The sequence below is a fragment of the Scyliorhinus torazame genome, chromosome 6 (genome assembly GCF_047496885.1).
Source record: "Scyliorhinus torazame isolate Kashiwa2021f chromosome 6, sScyTor2.1, whole genome shotgun sequence".
Classification (NCBI taxonomy): Eukaryota; Metazoa; Chordata; class Chondrichthyes; order Carcharhiniformes; family Scyliorhinidae; genus Scyliorhinus; species Scyliorhinus torazame.
In genome coordinates this window covers 152,670,151-152,685,162 of record NC_092712.1, presented here as the reverse complement: position 1 = coordinate 152,685,162, position 15,012 = coordinate 152,670,151, and the positions used below count along the sequence as shown (strand labels likewise).

Sequence of the window (15,012 nt, the reverse complement as noted above, 5' to 3'; positions counted from 1 at the left end):
GGTTTTTTGGAGTGGAGGACAGATGCCCGAGGTGTACGGGGAGTCCGGCGAATCATGCCCATATGTTTTGGGCATGCCCGGCGCTTAAAGGATTCTGGCAGGGGTTTGCAAGGGTGATGTCTAGGGTTTTGGACGCTCGGGTGAAGGCGAGCCCAGCGGTAGCGATATTTGGGGTGGCAGAGGATCCGAGAGTGCAGGAAGCGAAAGAGGCCGAGGTGTTGGCCTTTGCCTCCCTGGTAGCCGGAGACGGATCTTGTTAGTGTGGAGGGACTCGAAACCCCCGGGCGTGGAGACCTGGGTTAGCGATATGGCGGGGTTCCTCAGCCTGGAGCGAATAAAGTTTGCCTTGAGAGGGTCCTTGCTGGGGTTCTCCCGGCGGTGGCAACCTTTCCTTGACTTTCTAGGGGAGCAGTAAGTGTCAGCAGCATCTGGGGGGGGAGGGGGGGGTTTCAGGTAGGGGGGTTGCTGTTGATATAATGTGAGTTGGGCATGGAGACAAAACCCACCCTGTTCTGTTTTTTTTTTTAAATTCTGTTTTGTAAGTAGTTTCATTGTAAGCTTTGGGCTATGTTTATTGTTATTTTTTATTACTATCTGTATGTCTATTTTTGTTATGTAAAAATGCTCATTGGAAAACTTTAATAAAACATTTATAAATCCTAGCTGTAGTCTTGGATTACTTTCATATAACATTTTGCAGCTGATCCAGCAGTCTTGGTGAAGGCCCATACCATGTACCTAACCCAGTGTCTCAATCAAGAGAAGGGGCATGCTGTGGTAAGACACAAAAAGGGGAAATATGATAAAAAGAGAGGATAAAATAATTATCCAAAATGTCACATTTTTAAAAATTTAGATTCGTTGCCTCAGAATAAGAGGTAAAATATAAATTAATCGGCATTCAAAAAAGTGCAGTGAACCATGGTTAGAATTAGATATAATAAATTGTGCACACAAAGAGAATCCTCCAAAGCCAAGTGTGTTCTGATAAAATGTTATTCAATTTAATATTTTAATTTACATTTCTGTCTATGTACAATGTACTGAACATTTGAAAACACGCAGATTAACACGAGAAAACACTGTTGAATGCTAAAGGAGCACAGAGTTGGTTTGTGAATACACTCTGTTGTCAAAAGCAAGGCACTGCCCCTTTAACAGCTAGGGTTCCTGAATTCAGCCTGCAGAGTTACTCTGAGCAACCGGCAATTGTCGCAATAAATACAGGCAAAGCCATTACAATAACATGCATATAATCTTTATACAAATAAAGACATTATGCAACAAAAGTATTTTTGTATTAGTATATGGCATCAACAGTATAAACATCATACAAAAACTTTTACAAACACGGAATGTTTAATGCAGCTGACTGCATCCCTTCTAGCACCTACATTCTTACAACTACAGTATTCAGTAAGACCTGCTGGGTTTGTAAAACAGTCTGGTGGATTAACCAATTCTGACTCAGAAGATCTTGCCTTAGCTGTATTTCAGTATCTTTACGTCCAAGCTCTGTGATCATCCTTAAAACACTGCATAAAGTTCTTTGAAAAATTAAAATGTGTTTTTCTCCATATATTTTTCTCTTTCTAAGCAACGTGTAAGTGCTCTTCTGGTTCAGAAAGTGTCCCCGCGTCATGTATATTTATCAGTACAAATATCACTATAATTCAAGTTCAGGTAACTTTGTCAGTAAAGTTAGTGCCAACAATTCCTGTATTTCATCAATTCTTTTTAGTATTACAATAAATTAGAGTTTGAAAAAACAAAAACAAAAACAAAAAAATCTTGAAATTGTAGCACTTTCAAAAAATTGCACTTGAACGTTTGAGCCAACAGCCTTTGCATTCTAAAATCAGAATTGTTCAAAGATGCCTTCTTGCACCACCACTTGCTGTACATATGACACATCAGGAGTTATACTAAAGGCATCAATCACAACAAAAAGCGTACTACCTTTGTAACAACTTTGTTGTTGACATTTTAAAAAAGTTTCCTATCACCCAAGAACGTTGGGGTGACATGTTACAGACTGAAAAAAGTCAGATAAGCATCTCTATCATGACAGGTTTCATTCCCAAGGTGCCACGTCACCATTCCCAAAAGCAGAAAGCAGACAGTTTTTTAAAAGTATAGGATCCTGCAGAGTAAAGCGCCAGGAAAGGTCCTTGGATGTGGGCAGTTCAAGCTGCTTTCTAGGGGAGAGAAGCCAGAGCACCAGCTGTTGATTTTGTCACAGTCCACGTGGCTATTGAAGTGTGCACTTGCCAAGAAGAAAGAGGTAAGACGTCTCAGAAAGGCAGTGTGTCCAGAAATAGCTTGTCGATAATGGCTGGGGGCGGCACCAGGTCCTCTAGTTTTAGGTAGAAGATGCGTTGGAGCCCCTGCATACAGAGAGAACGCAACTGAGGTATGATGCCCAGCACCTTGGACAATGGTTGCCCTTTGCTATCCCCAGTACTGCTGAATGACATGTGTTCCTTCAAGCAGCTGATGATCCGTGATTGCAACTCTTCCACTCTCTTTGGTTCTTTTAACCCATGGCGATCTGCAGAGACAATGATAACCAATATTAAAAATCTATTCTAATATTAGACACACAAAAAAACATTGCTTTTCACTGACCTATCAATGCACTTTTAAAACATGGGTAAGCCTAATTATAAAATTTTAACTGATGAAATGGGTTGGCTCATTTTAATTTTATCTTTGGAATCTTGTTTTACACTCTAGTTCAAGCTCACCCAATGAAAGTTTCCTCTCATAGGCAGCTGTGAAGCTGTGTTTGGCTAGTATTTGATGCCAGGCTAGGTGGGAGGCTAAGCTGTGGGATGGACATTCAGAGGCTGCAAAGAGATATCGGCAGATTAAGTGACTGAGCAGATGGAGAATAATATAGGGATGTGTGAAGTGGTGGTCATAAAAATAGAAAAGCAGGATTTTCTGAAAAGGTGAGAAACATGTAAGTGTTGATGTTCAGAGAGACATGGGTGTGTTTGTACAAGGATTGCAGAAAGTTGTCATGCGGGTGCAGCAAGCAATCAGGAAGATATGAACATACGAATTAGGAGCAGTATGACACTCAGTCTCTCGAGCCTGCTCCACAATTCAATAGGATCATGACTGGTCTGATTGTAACCGCAACCCCACATTCCTGCCTACCCCCGATAACCGTTCACCCCCTTGTTAATCAAGAATCTCTTCAGCTGTGTCTTAAATATACTAAAAGGCTCTGCTTCCACTGCCTTTTGAGAAAGAGAGTTCCAGAGACTCACGACCCTCAGAGAGAACATTTCTCTTCATCTCCCTATTAAATGAGTGACCCTGGTTCTAGATTCTCCCACAAAAGGAGACATCTGTTCTGCATCCACCCTGTCAATACCCCTCAGGATCTTAAAAGATTTGATCAAGTCGCCTCTTACTCTTCTAAACTCTAGTGGATACAAACCTAACCTTTCCAACCTTTCCTCATAAGACAACCCACCCATTCCTGGCATTATTCTAGTAACCTTCTCGGAGCTGCTTCTAACGCATTTCCATCTTTCCTTAGATAAAGAGACCAGCACTGTACACAGTACTCCAGATGTGGTGTCACCAATGCCCTGTATAATTGAAGCATAACGTCCCTACGCTTATAATCAACTCCCCTCGCAATAAATGCTAACATTCTATTAGCTTTTTGAATTAATTGCTGTACTGTATACTAGCCTTTTGTGATTCATGCACCTGGACACCCAGATCCCTCTGCACCTCAGAGCACTTGCAATCTCTCACCATTTAGATAATAAGCTTCTCTTTTCTTCTTCCTGCCAAAATGGGCTATTTATATTTGCCCACATTATACACCATTTGCCAGATCTATGCCCACTCACAATCTATGTCCCTTTGTAACCTCCTTATGTCCTCTTCACCATTTATTTTCCTACCCACCTTTAATGCAAGCAAATTTCGCAACCATATCTTCAGTCCTTTAATCCAAGTCATTTATATAAATTGTAAAAGGTTGAGACCCCAGCACTAATCCCTGTGGCACCCCATTTATGCCAACTCTGTTTCTTATAGTTAACCAATCTTCAATCCAAGCCAATGTGTTACCTCCTACGCCACGAGCTTTTATTTTACGAAATAATATTTGATGTATTTCCCTTTCACAAAACCATGTTAACTCGGCCCGATTGTCTTGACATTTTCCAAGTGCCCTCCTACAACATATTCAATCATGGTTTCTAACTTTTTCCTTGTGACAGGTGTGACTGGTCTCTGGTTTCCCACTTTCTGTCTCTCTCCCTTTTTTGAATAAAAAGAGTTACATTTACTATCTTCAAATATAGTGGAACCTTCCCCGAACCTAGAGAATTTGGGAAAATTAAAACCAATGCATCAGCTCTCTCTTCAGCCACTTCTTTAAGGGCCTTAGGGTGAGGTCCATCTGGGCCCAGGGATCTGTCAGCTCAGAGACCCATTTAATATCACTTCTCTGGTTATTGTAATCTACCCGAGTTCCTCTCTCCTTTCCATTCCTAATTTACAGCTATTTCTGGGATGTTACTGGTGTCCTTCACAGTGAAGACCGATGCAAAATGTCTGTTTAATTTATCTGCCATAGACTTATTTTACATTATCAATTCCCCAGACGCTCTTTCTATAGGACCAACGCTCACTTTGTTAACTCTTTTCTTATTTAAATATCTATACAAATCAAAGAGAAATAGCCTGTTGGCCTTTATTGCAAGGAGGTTGAAATACAAGAATAAATAAATCTTGCAACAGTTGTACAGGGTTTTGATGAGACCACATCTGGAGTACTGTGCACAGTTTTGGTCTCGACATTTAAGAAGAAATGTACTTGCAGTACAGTGAAGGTTCAGTAGATTGGTCCGTGGGATGTGCTGGTTATCATATGATTCTGAGTAAATTAGGCTTACATTCTCCAGAGTTTTGAAGAACGAGAGGCGATCTCATTGAAACCGACTGAATTCTAAGGCGGCTTGATAGGGTAGATGCTGAGAGATTTTTTCCGTTGGTTGGGAAGTCTAAAACACGGGGCAGAGGATTTGTGGTCAATCATTTAGGGCTTAAGAGGAGGAGAAATTACTTCACTCAAAATGTTGTGACAAAATGTTGTGAAACTTTGGAATTCTATATCGAGAGGGCTGTGGATGCTCCATCACTGAATGCATTTAACACTGGGATAGACAGATAGATATTTGGATTTCTCAAAGAATTAAGGGACATGAAACGCATTTCAGAAAGTCGAGCTCAAGCCCAGGATCAGCCATGATCATATTGAATGGTGGAGCAGGCTCGACGAGCCATATGGTCTACCCCTGTTCCTAATTCCTGGGTTGTCTTCAGTCTCACATGATTAGTCTGGGAAAAAGGAAGAATTAATGATGGTTCTGGAGACTAACATACACATGGGAGCAGAGTTAAGGGGTTTTATTCTGAATGGGCCTCTGAAGATATCTGGAAACATTTGGTATCAATGCTGAGTGTCCAGGGTGCAAAGTTGTACGCTTGCTAATTTTTATGAGCGCGAAGATACACCACAAATATAAATACTCCTACTTAAGGCGAGTACTTCATGCCAACAACTTTACTTCTGTAATGATCCTTTTTGATCCACCCTTTGCCTCCACTTTCCTTGTGGTAAATTATGTCAACAATTCTCAGTCCCATTTCAGCTCAAGTGTAGTTGCAGGCTCTGGGCACTGGGTGCCACTGTACTTCTGAACTTTGCACCTAATCGTCACCATCTTGTTCTTCTTTTATGCAAAGTGGGATCATATATATAATTACATTTCTGCTTCCCTAGTTGATCAGAGTTATAAACCGAAAAACTAGTTCGTGCTTTAAGGCTTCTGGCAGTTTAGGGGGCTGCTGTTTCCCTCAGCGGCTCCCCTCCTTTCACACTAGCCATCACCGCACACAAGGAGAAAGTGGCAGAAGGTGGCACAGACAACAGAAAATGCTCAGAGGAGAGGAGACAGATAAAAAGCTGAACTGAAAGACAAACAGCCAAAGGGCAAGAAGAGACACATGGAGAGGTATGAGAAGATAGGTAAATGAATGTGCAATTTCCTGCAAGTATTGCCTCAGGCAATCCATTGGAAAAAATACTAAATTACAACATCGTGGACTAAAATGTTAATGCAACTAAAATAATAAAGTCCATCTTTAGAAAATTGTTCAATCTAAAATGTAATAAAAAGAAAACCTAAGGATTGAAAGTTATGATGGGAATAGAAAATAAGCAACCAATTATCAAAGCAGAACAATCAAATTGTCTTTCCCCTCTCAATCTCCATAGAACCTTTTTAAGTTGAGAAGATTCAGGTGGATTTAGGTGAGGGTAAATTCAAAAGCAGTAAGGGAAATGTTAAGGGTGTAGAGCAGAGTAACAATTTGGGTAAAGTACAGTGGATCAGGAAGCGACAGGAAATTTAAAGACCATAGGATGTAGCAGCAGAAGTTGGCCATTTGGCCCATTGAGTCTGTTCCATTCAATGGGATCATGACTGATTTTAAATCCTTAACTCCACTTTCCCCACAAGCCTTGATTCCCTTACTGATTAAAAATCAGTAAAAATGAAAGTTATAAGAATATTAAGGTAATATCAGGGAAAAATAGTAAAAAGTTAAAAACTAAAGCCACGGGGCTGGATTCTGTGATTTTGAGACTAAGTGTTGACGCCGGTGTGGAAGTACTCTCCTTACGTAGGGGTTTTACGAAAAAACGATGCTAAATGGCCACCGATCCTCCGTCTGGTGAGGGGCTAGCAGGCATGCAGCGTAAAGACCCGGCTCTGGCTGCGGATACGGCTAGAGAATTGCAGATGGAAATTGCAGCCTGCAGCGGCCACGCCGTACAACATGGCACCAGCCGCACGCGGATCCAGCCTGCCAAATAGTGATCTCCTTTGGGCAGGCTCGCCACCCCGGACCACCTGCCACCAGTGACCCCAGTCCCCGCCAAAGCCCCCCAGCCCAGGGATCGGCTCCCTCCCCCGCAACTGTGGCGGCACTGGACTTAGTCCCCAGCCGCCACGCCTAGTATCCAAAAATAAATACCACACATGACTGACGCTGTCAGGAACCTGGCCCATTAGGGGCGGAGCATCGGTGGGAGGGCCTCAGGTAACGTCCTGAGGCCGTCCCGATGACCTGCAGTGTACTCCTAGAGTGTGCCGTTTTGGAGAGGCGGAGCATTGCAAAAATGGCGCCGTCCTCGATTTCGGTGCCAACATGGATTCTCCGGCCGATCGCCAACGCGATTTCGTCGGCGGAGACCAGAGAATCCCGCCCACTATCCCTGATTGTGGAGAACATTTGCAACAAAATAGACTACCTCAAAGAGAAATCATTTATGTTTTATTGAATAAATATTACAGAGCTATAATGCATGCTGATCAAGCTTGGGGACTAAATATCCCAGGATACTGGATAAAGGAGAACTGTGGGGGATGGCTTTGACAATACAGGATGGGATAAAGGTAAAGAGAGAAAGGATTTTCGCTCATAAAGTCAAGATGTATAATCACATTAGATGGAGCTAAGAAAAAGGGTTGGGTAGGACTAGTTTATAGAACTACTAGTAGTAGTTGGCATGTTGGCCAAATTATAAATCATGAAATTAGAGGTGTATTTAACAAGGTAGTCTCCATGGGAACTTTAACCTTCATGTAGAGTGACAAAACATTTTTTTAAAATAATAATGTGGGGTCAGGATGTATTTTTTAAATTCAGTATATGTCAAGGAACCAACTAGGGAACAAGCCATTTTTGATCTAATGTTGTGCATGGATGAATTAATAACCTTGTAGTCAAGGTGGCTCAGGTAAAGAGTGATCATAATATGGTGAATTTTATATTAAATAGTTTGAGTCTAGGTCTTGAATCTGAACAAATCAAATCAAATAGATATGAAGGAGTATAACTGTGGCTAACAATTATTCAACTAAAAGAGAGGCATCTAATGCTGCCAAAAAGGGTCGTACGTAAACCAAGAGATTGGGAAAAATTTAGAATCTAGCACAGGATGACCAAGAAATGGATTGAGAGTGAGAAAGCAGAATAAGAGGAAATGATCACGAGACATGAAAAAAGATTGCAAAAGCTTCTGCAAGAAGGGATTTAGTAAAAGTAAATACTCAACGTATAGGGCAGAGTAAAGAGAAATTATAATGGGGAAAAAAAGAAATGGCAGAGACATTAAACAAACAAATATTTTGCATTGATGGCAGAAGACACAGAATACTGGGGCGTGAAGGATCAAGTGAGAATTAGTGAGGAATAGGACTCAACAAATCAATGACAAAAAAAAATGGATTTGATGGTTATGTCTGTTTTTAAAAGGTGTCTACAGAGATTCTGGATGCATGGCTTTTACTTTCCAGAATTTCCTAGGTTCTCTAGCCCACTCTGCAGAATGGAAGGTGGCAAATGGAATACTGCTGTTCCAGAAAGCAGGGTGAATACAAGGATCTATAGAACATTGCCTGACATCAGTAGGGAAAATACAAGGATCTGTTATTAGGAACATGATAACAGGGCACTTAGAAATTCCGAATTTGAATGGACTGAGTGAGTATGGATTTGTGAAAAAGGAAATCATCTTTGACAAATCTGTTAAGAGTTTTTTTGAGATTGTACCGGTACAATCAGTAGATGTAGTGCATATTTTCCAAAAAACATTTGATGAGGTGCCACAAAGGGCTCATGGGATTGGGGGCAATATATTAGCTTGCACTGAGAATTGGTTAACAAACAAACAGGAAGTAGGAATTGAAGATTAATTTTCAGTTTGGCAGAGTGTAACCGCAAGAAGGATCTCGTCTAGTTACAATTGAGGTTAATGAGGGGACCGAATGTAATGTGCCCAGGTTTGCTGACAATACAAAATGAGGTGGGAAAATAAGCGGTGGGGAGGAATTAAGGAGGTTGCAAAGGGATATAAACAGGTTAAATGAGTGGACAGAATGTGACAGATGGAATACAATATGTAAAAATATAAAATTATCCATCTTGGTATGAAAAATAGAAAAGCAGAATATTTTCTAATTGGAGAGAGAGAGACTGGGAAATGTTGTTCAGAGGAACCCAGATGTCTTTGCACATAAATCAAAGTTAATAGGTCGGCACGGTGAAGCAATGTTAGCATTGCTGTCTCACGGCGCTGAGGACCTGGGTTCGATCCCAGCCCTGGTTCATTGTCTGTGTGGAGTTTTTTTTTCTTTTATAAATTTCGAGCACCCAATTCATTTTTTCCAATTAAGGGGCAATTTAGTATGGCCAATCCACCTACCTTGCACATCTTTGGGTTCATAGCATTTACAGTGCAGAAGGAGGCCATTCGGCCCAGTGAGTCTGCACTGGCTCTTGGAAAGAGCACCCTACCCAAGCCCACACCTCCACCCTATCCCCATAACCCAGTAACCCCACCCAACACTAAGGGCAATTTTGGACACTAAGGCCGATTTAGCATGGCCAATCCACCTAACCTGCACATCTTTGGACTGTGGGAGGAAACCGGAGCACCCGGAGGAAACCCACGCACACACGGGGGGAACGTGCAGACTCCGCACAGATAGTGACGCAGCCGGGAATCGAACCTGGGACCCTGGAGCTGTGAAGCAATTGTGCTAACCACTATGCTACCATGCAAAAACCCCGCAAATACGGAGAGAATGTGCAAACACCACATGGAGTCTGTGTGGAGTTTGCACATTCTTCCCATGTCTGCGTGGGCCTCACCCCCACAACCTAAAGATATATAATATGGAAATATACTGAGTTCCTTCACTGTTGGGTCAAAAAACTTGCATTTCCACCCGAATAGCACTGTGGTGCACTTGTACCACAAGGACTGCAGTGGTTCAAGAAGGTGGCTCATAACTGCCTTATCAAGAACAGTTATGGATGAGCAATAGATGTTGGCCTAGCCAGTGATATTCACATCTCATGAACAAATGAAAAAGAAAAAGGGGTAAAGAAGTCTTACTGCAATTACATATGACCTTGGTGAAACCACACTTGGAAGGCCTCCTTACCCAAGGAAGGATGGAATGCAATGATGATTCACCAGAGCGTATAAAACATGCCTGAATTTGAGAAAGGGACGTCATAGCAATGGAGGGGAAGTAGGTGTAAAAAGGAAAATATTTAATTTATCTTACCTCTAGATACCTCTATCTTACCGAAAGAGAATCTGAGAGCATGGGGAAAAAATGGAGTATATGCAGAAAAAATATATGCAGGGAGTCTAGTGTACAAGACAAATTATCTGAGGGTGCAGAGGGAATAGATAGCATAACGAAGGGCAGGTATGGAAGCTCAACATTCTAGTTTCAGCAGTTTCAAATGAGTTGGGGAATAATAAAGGTCGGGGCAGGGGGGGTCACAATATTGGTTAAAAAAAAAATACAGCTGAAATGAGGGATGGTATACGAGAAGGATCATCAAATGTGGCCATGTGTGTTGAACTGAAGCACAATAAAGGAGCAATCATACTGGTGAGAGTATACTATACATCCCCAAACAGAGGGAGTAGAAAAGCAATTAAATAGAAAAATTTCTGACATGTGCAAAAGGTTTAAGGCAGTAATAGTGTGCAATTTCAACTACCCTAGTGTTCACTGGGATAGAATCACTGTAATATGTATTTAGTGTGAAAACTTCTTAATGTATTCAGTCGAACTTTCTTAGCCAGTACATCGCAAACCAACAAGTTTCAGTTTTGGGCTTACACTTAAAGCTGGAGTGATGGAAGAGGTATCAATGGGAGAGTGTTTGAGTGACAGTGATTGTAATTCAGTTAGATTAATCATAGCAAAGGAAATGTACAATGATAGACTAGGAATAAAAATTCTAGATTGGGGAAATGGGCGATTTTATGATTTAGTAAAAGGTGGACTGAAGCAGCTATTTGAAGGTAAATCAATGTCAAAGCAATGGGAGTCATTCAAGGATGAGATAGCGAGAGTTCAGAAAAAAAGGTGTAACTCCCAAATGTAGAACCTCTGGATGTCAATAAGTATCCAGGGAAAGGTGAGGCAAAGAAAAAAAGGTAGCTTATGTCAGCTACCAAGGCCAGGATTTTCATGTCCTGAATCCAGCTGGAAAGGGAGTGGGAGATCAAAGAAAATAGCACCAGTGGCCTGCGTGACAGTCTGCCACCTCCATTCCTGACTGCAGATATCGGGGTGAAGGAAATAGTTATACTTAATGTGAAAAGCGAAAGTTTGGACAAGTACTGTACAGTAATTAAGTAATCAACATCGAAAATGCTTGGGGTGAAATGCTTGGGGTGAAATCGATAACAAAATTACAGAAAGCAAAGAGAGAACAAAAAAATACTGGCAAATAAAACTAAGATATTTTATAAATACATAAAGAGCAAGAGGATAAATAAGGAATGAGTCGGTTCTATTCAAGATCGAAAAGTAACGTGTGTGTCCAGGTGGAAGACATCGATGTAGCTCTTAAGGAAAGATTTGGATCTGTCTTTACAAAGGAGGGGTGATGCAGACAAGGAGAAGTTTGAAAACTGGGTGGAATAAATATAGTGAGAGAAGAAATATTAAGTGGTTTAGCATCTTTGATAGTAGGTAAATTGCCAGGTCTGGATGCATCCCAGGCTGTTTCCAGAAGCAAGGGAGGAAACAACCAGATGCTTCTGGTCATAACTTTCTAATCCTCTCTGGCTACAGGTACTGTGCCAGAAGACTGTACCATTGTCTTAAAATAGAAAAAGGGACAGACTAACTATAGGGAAGTCAGTTTAACCTTGATGATGGATAAAGTATTGGAGAAAAATTCTGATGAACAGTAACGATTACCATTTAGAAAAGACGTATTAATCAATGATAGTCAGCATGGATTTCCATACAAACACATGAATTAGGAGCAGCAGACCATTCAGCCCTTCAAGCTTGCTCTGCTATTCAATACGTTAACGGCTTATCGGATTGTGGCCTTGACTCCACTTTCTTTTCTACGCCTTATACACTTTGACTCCCTTGCCAATCAAAAATCTATCTAATTCAGCCTAAAAATATTCAATGACCCTGCCTCTACCACTCCCTGGGGAAGAGGCAGATTCACAACCCTCAAGAGAAAAACATTCTTATCTCCATCTTAAATAGACGATCGCTTATTTTTAAACTGTGTCCCCGAGCTCTAGGGCACGATTTTACGGTCACACTGTGCCTGAAAAGCAGCTCGCCGTGGCGCAGTGTGGCCGATAGAAGCTGGGAGACCCCGCTCCTTTGATTTACCGGCTCCATAAGACCATAAGACCTAGGAGCGGAAGTAAGGCCATTCGGCCCATCGAGTCCACTCCGTCATTCAATCATGGCTGATTTCAACTCCATTTACCCGCTCTCTCTCCATAGCCCTTAATTCCTCGAGAAATCAAGAATTTATCAACTTCTGTCTTAAAGACACTCAACGTCCCGGCCTCCACCGCCCTCTGTGGCAATGAATTCCACAGACCCACCACTCTCTGGCTGAAGAAATTTCTCCTCATCTTTGTTTTAAAGTGACTCCCTTTTATTCTAAGGCTGTGCCCCCGGGTCCTAGTCTCCCCTGCTAATGGAAACAACTTCCCTACATCCACCCTCTCTAAGCCATTCATTATCTTATCAAAATGGCACGCAAGATCTAACGCGATCTTGCGAGACTTTGCAATGTAAATCCTGCCCATTGTGGATGGGATCACTTTTTAGCAAATCTGCATATTAAAGCGAGACAGCTAGCCTCACTTTAATGTGCAGATTCCCGAGGTACCCAAGGCGTGGGATCTATATCCTTCAGTACCCTGGTACTGCTGGTGCCACCCAGACATCTTGGCACTGCCACCTGGGTGCCAGCTTAGCACTAAGGTGTCCAGGTGGCATTGCCAGCCGGAAGGTGCATTGCCAATAATCTACAAGGCTATGACCAAGATCAAGCAAGTGGGATTGGGCTGGGTAGCTCTTTTCCAGCTGGCAAATATGATGGGCCAAATGGCTTCCTCCTGTTCCATAAGTTTAAATTATTCTACAACAGATCAATTCCTGGAATGTGGAGATTGTACTACAAGGATAGAGTTAACTAGGCTCATCGTCCTTGGAGTTTTGAATAATTAGGTGATCTCATTGCTGCAACGTATTAGGAATTTAACACTACAGATGCTGGGAATCTGTTTCCCCTGAATAGGACATCCAGGATTAGGGACCACAGTTTCAGAATAAAGGGATCAGCTATTTAGGACTGAGAGGAGGAGAAATTTCGCCATTCAAACAGTTGAGACTTTTTTGGAATTCTCCACCCTAGAGGGTTGTGGATGCTCAGTTGTTGCGAAGTGGTATATTTAAGACATGTTGATGGATTTTTGGTCTATTAAGGGAATTAAGGGTTTGGGGATAATACAGGAAAATGGGGTTCAGGTAGAAGATTGGCCATAGTGTTTTGAATGGCAGAGCAGGCCAAATAGTCTAATCCAGGTCCTAATTGTTATAGACCTAAAGTCGGCAATCTGGGTCATGGACACATAATTGTACACAAATAATTGGACACTGACAGATAATCTAAAACTTAAAGGGAGGAATGTGATAATGTTAAACCTAATAGTGCTAAATTTAATCACAAGAATTCTGGAAATTCTGGTTGGGAGGTGACAAGAACGATTAAAGAGGTAAAAGGTAATATAGGAAGAATTATTAATTAACAAAATAAAATCATAGAATAAAAGTGCTCAGTGCGTCTAGTTGTGGAAGTTGAAGCTATGGCAGGAATATCAAATGAATGTGTTGCACTGGTATTTACAAATAACAAGGAACACAGAACGTAGTTTAATTAGAGGTGGAGACAGAACTATTGATAGTAACCGTAAAAGAGGAATTAGGTCTGAATGCATAATGAAAATACATGATGGATACATCACTCTAAATATAATCCTAGGCTGTTGAGAAAAAACTGGAGCTGAGATAATAGCTGCCATAATTCTTCAATCTTATTTAAATATAAAACTATATTGTGGTGCTCGAGAGTGGTCAATGGTCTTGTTCAAGGAGGATGAACCAGGTCAACTATGGGCCAGTAAATTTAATTTCTGTTATGGCTCCAACCCTTTAGAATTCATAATGAGGTAGTTAGTAAATGTTTAGAGACATTAGAGAGGGTTAAGTTAAGTACAGCCAGCATAGAGGTTTATTAAAGGCAAATTGTGTTTGTTAAACTTATTTTTTGAAAAAGGAGCTGATTAGATGTGGAGTATTCAAGTGTATATGGATTTTCAAAAGGCATTGTATAAAAGACATTCCACAGCAGGCTTATTATAAACAAAATTTCAGGTATATATATGTATAAACACATGCATACCTCTGAGGAAATATAGCAGTATGGATAGAAAGTTTGGTGACAAACAAGAAATAGGGAATTAGGGTACATGAGTGCTCCTTGGACTAGAGAATAATTGGAAATGGTGTGCCCCAGGGGTAAGTCTAAACATATAATATAAATGCATAAATATATATACCGTTGAAGTGTGGAAGAACAGAGGAAAGATGGGGTACATTTACGTAAATCCTTGAAAGTGGGAGTGCAGGAAAGAAAAGTTACAAAGTTTAATAGAACGTGGGGCTTTATAAATATGGGTGTTGCATACAAAGGTCAATAAATAATTATAAATTTCTGCAAAATGTGTTAACCATAGTTTGAGTTCTACACAAGGAAAAAACTATTGCATCTTTTAAAAGAAAAATTAGATAATTAATTTGAGCAAAGAAAAATATAAAGCTGAGGGAAACGTATATGGCAATGGGATTAATTTCCGATTACTCCACAAAAGAGTTGATAAATACATAATGAGCCAAATGGTCTCCATCTGTGCTGTAAGCATCTTTTACCCGATGAATACCTCTCACGGATGGAAAGTTTTGATGTCAGTTACTAATTCAATCTATGGATTTGCTAAGTATGGGAGTAACTTGTAACTAGGATAAGGAGATTTAAATGATAAACCATGCT

General features: G+C 40.9%; 1 protein-coding gene across 3 annotated transcripts in view; it reads right to left on the bottom strand.

Annotated features, from left to right (window-relative positions):
* Positions 1 to 982: 982 nt before the first annotated feature.
* The window catches only part of nr4a3 (nuclear receptor subfamily 4, group A, member 3), a 29,170-nt gene continuing 15,140 nt past the window's right edge, over positions 983 to 15,012 (bottom strand). For all 3 annotated transcript variants that reach the window (XM_072508918.1, XM_072508917.1, XM_072508919.1), the window contains one exon: positions 983 to 2,551. In XM_072508918.1, coding sequence (XP_072365019.1) covers positions 2,295 to 2,551 — 257 coding nt within the window. In that variant the 3' untranslated portion in view covers positions 983 to 2,294. The remainder of the gene's footprint in view (positions 2,552 to 15,012) is intronic.